Below are 8,462 nucleotides of genomic sequence, written 5' to 3' on the forward strand. Positions count from 1 at the left end.
GGAGGAAAGGAGCCTCCTCCTCGAAGGTTGCAGTGCAGCAGGATTGGCTGGGTGAGCAACACAGCAGTAGAATATAAATGTAGGGTTTGATGAAGAGGAGGGGGGTGAAGGGAGCTGCAAACAAGCAGGCTTTGCAGGAACAAAACAGATAACGGGGAATGTTATATATAAACTCTTATAAATTAAATGATATAGAAGCTTAAGTGGGCTATATACTCCTCTTACAATGATGACTTCTACATGTGCTTGTAAAATTTGGTTACCAGATAATTTGATCATAAAAGCAAGTAACACTAATCATAGGTCAGAGAAAAGACACTTCATTTTGTGTAAGCCTTAACAAGAGGATTCACTGCATCAGGACTGCTTCAAGCTCAGTAAGTGGAAATGAAAAAACTGCAATTGATACTCAGGAAACGTGAATTGGTGAACATAATAAAACAAACAGTGCCTTGCAAAAAGGCTCATATACTGCAGAATTGTATGTGATAGACCAACACAAAGGAGTTATGAAAAACATGTGGTCTGAAGACTTTTGAGAAATAAAAATCGAGAAGTGTGAATTTCTGTACGACCCTCACTGCGTCTCTTGGTCCTGATGGTGCCGTTTTGTTCTAACAAACCATGAAGTTTCACAGAACAGCTGAATTTATAGTGAGATCATAGCAAACAGCTCGCCTCTACTGATTGGATCACTTCTGTAGCTCTTCATCGGGGTATCAGAGAAAAGAGCTTACATATATCTTATAGATTTTTATTTGGGGAAAAAAAAAAAGTTTTTCATTCTGTTTCACAATTAGGTTTGTCATGCTAAAACACTTTGCTGTACGATAAGTAATTTTAATAATTAATGCAATAAACAATAATTGTTTTGAGACTATTCTCAAGTAATATATTGATAATGGCATAATCCTGCAAGCTCACCCCCTCAAAGACCAATAAACTTGAATTTAGTAAAGAACACTTAACACTGGAACTGGGAGATATTTTAAATATGCAAAATAAAAAATAAAAATAAATAAAACTGAAATAGTACCAAACCATAAATATGAATCTCTGAAAGCAAAATTGCCCTTCAAAAAAAATATTAATCTTCATAATTGAAATTATCAAGCTCATTTTAATTCATAATCCAATGAGTAATTTCTTATCGTAGCAGTTTATTCACAATTATATGCTACTTTTTGTTGGTCCATCGCAATCCCATCCCAACAATCCCAATAAAACAGTTTTTGTAAACACAATGTAAAAAAGTCAGGGGGTGTGAATACTTTTGCAATGAACTGTACACCGTGTTTAGTCATCAGGAAAATAAACATCTTGCAGAAGCATAAATATGCTAAGCATAACCTTATTTGGATTAAGAAGACCAGACGATGCTGTCTACACAGAGACTTAATCAGGTCGTAAACTGGTGTGATGACTGATTAGAAATGTTGCAATCAACGAAAAGACACTTGGGAAACCTTTTAAAGTCGGTTACGAAGAGAAGATTAGAGATCGGTGTCTTAATTAAGCCATATTTCTCCATCAGCATGGAAAAAATGTTACCATCAGCCAAAAGCAAATTAATGACAATGTTACTTCTTCATCTTGACAGTTATGCTCTTCTGCAACTTGTCCTTTGATGAATGAGCCTCATTCATCCTAATGGCTAGTAACTGTGCATGATAAAGACATTAGAACTTAAGCTTAATAAAGACAAATATCACCAGCATGTTTCATTCAAAAAGCTTTAAGTTTATGTACTTTTGTTGAGGCATTTTTAATATTGAGCTGTTATTAATGTTATGTTGTCAGAGGCTGCTATATTCCTTTACAGCAGTCGTCAAAAGGAGGCGCGATACAAACTTGCACTTAACAGCAGCACCCATAAGTGAATGTGAACAAAAACTGCAGAGCTTTCGTAAAGTGCTGAAATGAGCCAGTAACAGGTGGTGACTCAAACTGTGCTGCAGCAAATGTTCATAAGAGGGTTTTTTTTTTTTTTCCATAACAACAGAAAGCGGAGAAGGGTTGCTGTGAAGGACAAGCAGGAAGCATCAAAACAAGACGTGCTGTCACGTGTTTGCTGCAGTCTTACCTTTCCGCACTCGTCAAATTCGCTAAAGATCTCCGAATCATCATCCAGGCTGTCTCCGGAGCTCTCCAGCAGCAGTCCCACACCATCGTCCAGAATCTCCTCTGCATCGAAGCAAAACACAAACACAAGCTCTTTTTGTTTCCTGTTAAAGCATTTCACTATTTTGCCATGTAAGAATGATATTTCTAAAGCCATGGTTGTTTAAAGCTAAAAGTCTAAAATGTGCCACCTGTCATTTCTCTAATTTATCTACTAGAACTGTTTCGGGACACATTCCGTGTCCTCCCAATATTTCCATACATTTTGCAATTAAAATGTCTCGTCACCCGTGAAAGTGAACAGCTATTCAAAAGCTGTTAGAAATACTGGGAACATGAATTAACTTTGGACAAATTTAGTACATTTGACAACTAAGCATCTGTTCATGTAGGTGAACATCATGCATCGCCGGCTGTCTTTGAGAAGCCATTACAGCCACCAACTCTTCCTGAAAACATGTTTATTTATAGTTGTGTTTGTTTATGGCTCATTTCCTTTTGGTTTAGTTACACGTACATTATTTACAGTATTTTTGTTGAAATAATAATTATGTTAAAGTCAACTTAGCTCTGTAAGCCCCAGTGTTTTCATATATCATATCATATCAAGTTTTAAATCATATGGAACCATTAATGTGCTTGTTGCATAGAAAGTATGAATGCAACTGCAATGAAAACCTTTTAAATGTCAGGGGGGGGGGGAACAAAACAATTTAAAACTTTTTAAATGTCTAAAGATAATTTAAATTAATTTCTGATGGAGTTCATGCATGACGGGGTTAACAAAGTTTTGTTTATTTTCCGTAATTTTATTCTTTCTTATCTCACTTATATGTACGTTTATATGTACAAATGTGTTTTAACATTGCAGGGGAAGCTATTTTCACTGCTACATTTGCTCAAGAGGCTTTACTTAAAAGTACTTTTTACCTTGACTTTGGGAGAAGATGTCAGTGTAGAGGTCTTCTGCCGCATCAGAGCGCCGCGGTGGAAGGTAGCACAGCTGACGGCGGTCCACTGAGGGCAGAGTGTTGACCGTCAAAGCCAGAGACACTTGGGAGAATGCAGCCTTCATGTCTGAGAAATTCAGACTGTGGGAGTCTTTCCCATTCAGCTGGAGAATTTCATCGCCGGCATTCAGACCTGTTAAAAACGTAAGAACAAGATTCACTTCATGTTATTCCCCTTTAAGTTATTCATGCAAGAGTTAAACGTTTTTAACTGTCTGCAGTGACAGATAGAAATATAGGATGTCCAGTATTTCCAGGAATGTCTAACAAAATCAATAAAAGTAGTTTGTTGAACTTTTACATTCCTTGACATTTTATATGCAAACCATTTACTTTTCTTGAGTTTTAGCTTTAGTTGGAATCGTCTGTCTTAGAAATGAAATGGACAGTTTGGAAAAACTGAACATATAACAACATAAAACAGGTCAATAAAAACTCTCTTTTTGTCACTTAAACCAGGCCCAGATAAAAATCCACATGAGCAATCTGACACCCTACGTTAAAAGTGTCTAGAGGCAAAAGAACTGCCAAAGAGCGATGTGCCAAATCCAAGATAAAGGACATGAATGGATCATAAATCATTCATAAATAACTTTTCTGGATTTTATTCTTTGACATTTGAGTAAGAAATAGACTCTAGAAACCGACCAGAACTGAATAAATCAAATCTTTCCCCGACTTTTCAAGATTGCGTAAAAACCCATTTATCCTCATTTATGCAGTAACATTGGCCAAGTTACAAGTTCATCACTAAACTGCATGAATATGAAAACAGTAATTAAAAACTATGTAAATAAAAATTCATAAGTGCAGTGAAACATCGAATGCATTTTTTTTTTTTTTTACTGCTCTTTGCCATCTTTGTAACAAATTAACTGCAGCAGAAGATGGCTATCCTATGAGACACAAACCTTTGGCAAAGGCTAACCCCCCGGCCTTCACATCAGTGATGTAAAGCTGCTGTACTCCATCTTCTTCCACCACTGAGATGGAAAAACCTGACGGACAAAAAGGGAAAGCCAGAAGGGTTAAAAACAGGAACACGACTCGTGTCAGGGTTAAACATGATCATTTCTTTCTGATCAAAACAAAAGTGAAAAATCTGAAATTTTCATTATAAAACAAAAACTGCTCTCACCATAACCAATCATACAGGATTCATCTCTGTCAAACTGGATGACTTTAGTTATTTTGGAGCAGAGTTCGATTTCTTTGTACAGCTGTGAAGAACAAAAAGCAGTTATTATATAAATCCTGAAGCTCTGTCTAACTTTAGCCATAGTGTGGTGGGCGGGTTATCGACAGCAGAAAAATAGAGCATTCATTTTCTTCCTTCTCACACAAAGCAGCACTAACAATATCTTGACAGGGATGATGTAAATACAAGAATGTATCAGTTTATTGTAAAAAAAAAAAAAAAAAAAAAAAAGGTCTCCATATTCATGTTTTGGAGCATGATCTCCCAATGATTCTCTTTTTTTTATGAATGAAGTATTTTGCCTTTGTGAGTCCTCATATAGCTGAAGCACTTTAAGGTTAATTTTATTAAGTTTGACTTTATGAAGGCTTTTGGGATGTAAAGAAAAAAGATAATTCCCAATCAGACATTTAAATATACCAAGTCATAGATGTCCTCTTCTGGCTTGGGAATGTAGAATTGCGTTTGGTTTTCCATAAAGAACTTAAGTCGCAAGTAGTGTTTGGTTGGGTCAAGCTCATGGGTCTGCAAATTCAAAAACAAGTTGTTTAAATACCAAAGTAATTGTTTTCCCCTCATATTTTCATAACAGCACATGCATACAGATCCTTGCAGAGAGCAGAATTAGCATAAAAAGATACACGGTCAAAGTGATATTTAAGGCATAGTTCTGATACCTTGCATATAGACTCCAGAACACACAGTGCAGACTCTCCTGGCTGGATGGTGGTTAAAACAGGCTGGTCATTTGGCAGACAAACCCAGGAGGGAGTGAGGTTTTCAGGAGCCCACATGTCGCTGTCGGTGTTTGGTCGAGAAAGGTTTTTCACAGTTCCGTCTTCTGTTTTCTGACAACACGGATATTAGAAGGCTGGTAAATTACAGCCCTTTAATTAACTGCCGTCCTTTAATTTCATCATCTCGGTAGAACCTCGCTTCCACTCTTCTCCTAAATAATTATTTTTACTCAAGAGTTCACCGATTTAATTTCGGTAGTTATTTATCATATGCGGGAGGCATTCGTGAAGTAGAATGACGTCAAGAATTAAGTTTATTTCAGGAACTCGGTTTGAAAACTGGATGAATGAAACTGATTCTTTCATTGATTCCTTCATGTGAATTTAGGTGATTATGAGCAAAACTTAAATCTTGAAAAAATAGCATATAACTTAAGCCTAATATCAGTGGTTGAAAAAAAAACTAGAAAATTAGTGGTACCAACCAGGACGCCCTGATTATAAACATTAGAATGTTACAAATAATCTGCCAGTGAAACAAGTACTTCTTCACCAATGTGAAGGAATTATTTATTTAAAACAACTTTTAGCCTGCTGAAAAGTTTGCATAGAATGAAGTAAAGGATGTCTGAACTATTCTTTACAGACTAATTCGTGTTAACAGAGAGCGAAAGCTTACTGTGTTTTCTTTCACAGAATCAACAAATATGCGATCTGCTGGTTTTTTCTCTGGCTCTTCACCATCAGCAAACACCTGCAAGGCCAAAAAGAAAGAGGTGTAGTGTTACCTCAGGCAGAATAGTGAAGGGCTGTTTTTAAACAAAAGGGCAAAGGGGAAAAAAGATCTGTGCGGATAACTCTGCCGTGCCGGTACCTTGAGATTTGAACATATCTATTCAAGAATGTAGGACCACACAGACCTGGCTAACCGTAGGGTGGGCTTTTGTTTTCTTCTTGGAGGTTGTGTCTACACCCCAGAGGGAGGAAAACCTGCTTTTGCGCTTGCTGCAGGAATGAGACATGGCTTGCGTTCTGCGTCTCACTCCAGTCTCTGTGCGAGCTGCCACCTGCAAAAACACGAATTAAAAAAAATAAATAAATAAAAATCATGTTCTACGAAATCTTCGCGACAAGACACTAACACATATTTTGAAGATTTATCAGAAGACATTTAACTCACAAGCATCTAATTGCAGTACACACACATCTAAAGCTTTTAAATAGATTCATCCTCGTACACATGCTTGCATGCTTGTGAATGTAGGGATAGGCAAATGAGACAAATAAAACAGCAAGCCAACTCTTCAAATCACAAACTGCTACCAAACAGCCTGAACACCCACCTGCCCTAGAACGCTGCGTTGGTGGTTGCAGAAGAAAAATAGCACCTGAGCGAAGTCTAAAAATCAAATTGACGTTTCTTTCTGCAACAGTTCGTTTTGTATTTGGAGTGCATGACCCCGCTGTAGCCGTAGGAGGCTGGCACACAACTAAAGCCCATCAAATGGTGACCCCTGGTAAACTCAAGCACCTAAATAGCCATCTTGGCATAAAGAAATATTATTTGAGGCTATTTTTTTTTGTGCCAGGTGAGTCATCAAGTTAACTCTGTGCTGCCAAAATATACTATGAAGGAAACCGTGCCAATGCTTTCTCAAAAAAAACATCCTCCAAACTGGAAAATGGAATTTTCAACAATATTACTGTTGAATATTACAATGAAAATATTGGTTGTGATTAACCAACATTTTGTACCATGAAGTATCATGATGTACTTTGATCAGGTTTACCCATGAAAACGCAAAACATCCTTCCAACTGGCCAATAACGCAAACTGGTAAACCAAAGTTTGAATAGATGACATTTGCTGTGTTTCAGTTTATCCAAACAGTCATTTACAGTTTTTCTTTTTAAATTACAGTTTGGTTTAAATGCATGTACACATGCAGTAAGATCATATATTATGGTTAACTAAAGTTAGAATGAAATATAAAGAGGGTAACTACCAGTGCATGAAAGGAAGAGACTGAGAATATTCCCAGTCTGCCCATGGTCAGCTTGGTGGGGCGGGAGGCAAAGGCCAGGAGGCGTTTAGGGTTGGGCAGCTCTCCTCCTTGCAAGCTGGCCAGGTAGCACCGAAAGCGAAACAGATCCATGTGGAACTGCTCCAGGTTCTGCTCCCACAAGAAGATCTGAGGGTCGAAAGAGACACAACAACCCATATATTTAATTATTTGTCAACATTAGTTTACTCAAAACTATCTGCACTTTCTGGGCCAAACAGTTAAATGTTTACTGGGCCAGTAGAGCGGGAGATTGTGATTATTCACTGGGCCGTCTGCTCCCAGTCACGGTTCTGAGCTGGTGTTTGGAAAAGGTCTCTGACATCGCCATTGCCATTGGAGAAAGTTCTGTTTTACTGCCAAGTAACCCAGAGATGGAGCAACAATGCTGCACATTCCACTGGCAGATAGAAGCAGGAAGAGTTTCAGTTTTTTTTAAAGAACCCAGTCCTGTAGCCATTCAGCTCTGCAAACTTCCCAACCTGACGCTGCCAAGCAGAGCAGCTCCAACCAGGCAGTTCCTAACCGACCGAACAAAGGCCATTTGATGTCCCCTCTCTGTAAGCAATCCTATTAGACACAATGTGAGCTTCTCAATTATTGGAGAATGGGGCTCTGTTCAGCAGTGCCAACAGCATGCCAAGTTCAGAAAAAGTATGTGTGCAGCACCACCAGGTGTTCAGATAATAACGCTGGAAAATGTTTTAGCTCGTCTCTGCGTGCAACTCTTCTTCTCTGCCCCACTCTTTTTTTGTCATGATAAATCTCTCCAGCACTGATAGTGAAACCAAAAACATTCAAATTGATAATGCACTCTCTTCCTCTTCTCTTACTTTAGCTTAAATGCATTAGCAATTAGAAATGTCCCCCAGTATGTTGTTACTTGGAAACTTTAACAGTCACAATCAAGATACTTATAAATATTTTGAGAACTACCATTTATTTGTCGTAATTTTATTATCACTGATGAACCCATTGAAGATGTAAAACACTGTTTACTCAGAAGAGTTTCATTAATGAGGTGGAGCATTATATAAACCTAATTATAACCTAGAAATTTTAGCACCGTTTTTAGTCAACATACATTAACATCAATAAAATAAACCTGTTCTACTTTTAGATATTTCAAAAGCAATATAAGTGAGTCAAAGCATATTTTGCATTTTTAATAATGAGCCTGTTAATTTGGATGTATTGCAACTCTAACACTGAGTTTAACTCAGTTAAAGCCAAATGATAGCATGGTAAATATAAAGTTAGCTCTTTTGGAAACACTTGTTTCACATGGAAAATAACAAAAAGGGGGTAAATTTCATTGTTCCATACTTTAAAT

At 37.5% G+C, this 8,462-nt stretch overlaps 1 protein-coding gene across 1 annotated transcript; it reads right to left on the minus strand.

The window, feature by feature from the left end:
• Window positions 1-2,000: 2,000 nt before the first annotated feature.
• LOC103133212 (T-lymphoma invasion and metastasis-inducing protein 1-like) lies at window positions 2,001-7,303 on the minus strand (the record flags this gene model as incomplete). Its single annotated transcript, XM_007544986.2, has 9 exons — window positions 7,073-7,303; window positions 5,987-6,133; window positions 5,746-5,820; window positions 5,007-5,177; window positions 4,750-4,854; window positions 4,270-4,351; window positions 4,043-4,129; window positions 3,052-3,264; window positions 2,001-2,184 (listed from the first exon to the last, which is right to left on the minus strand). Coding segments are annotated over exons 1-9 (1,280 nt in total), but the record flags the coding sequence as incomplete, so codon positions are not given.
• Window positions 7,304-8,462: the final 1,159 nt, after the last annotated feature.

This window comes from Poecilia formosa, unplaced genomic scaffold (genome assembly GCF_000485575.1).
Source record: "Poecilia formosa unplaced genomic scaffold, Poecilia_formosa-5.1.2 Scaffold2379, whole genome shotgun sequence".
Lineage (NCBI taxonomy): Eukaryota > Metazoa > Chordata > Actinopteri > Cyprinodontiformes > Poeciliidae > Poecilia > Poecilia formosa.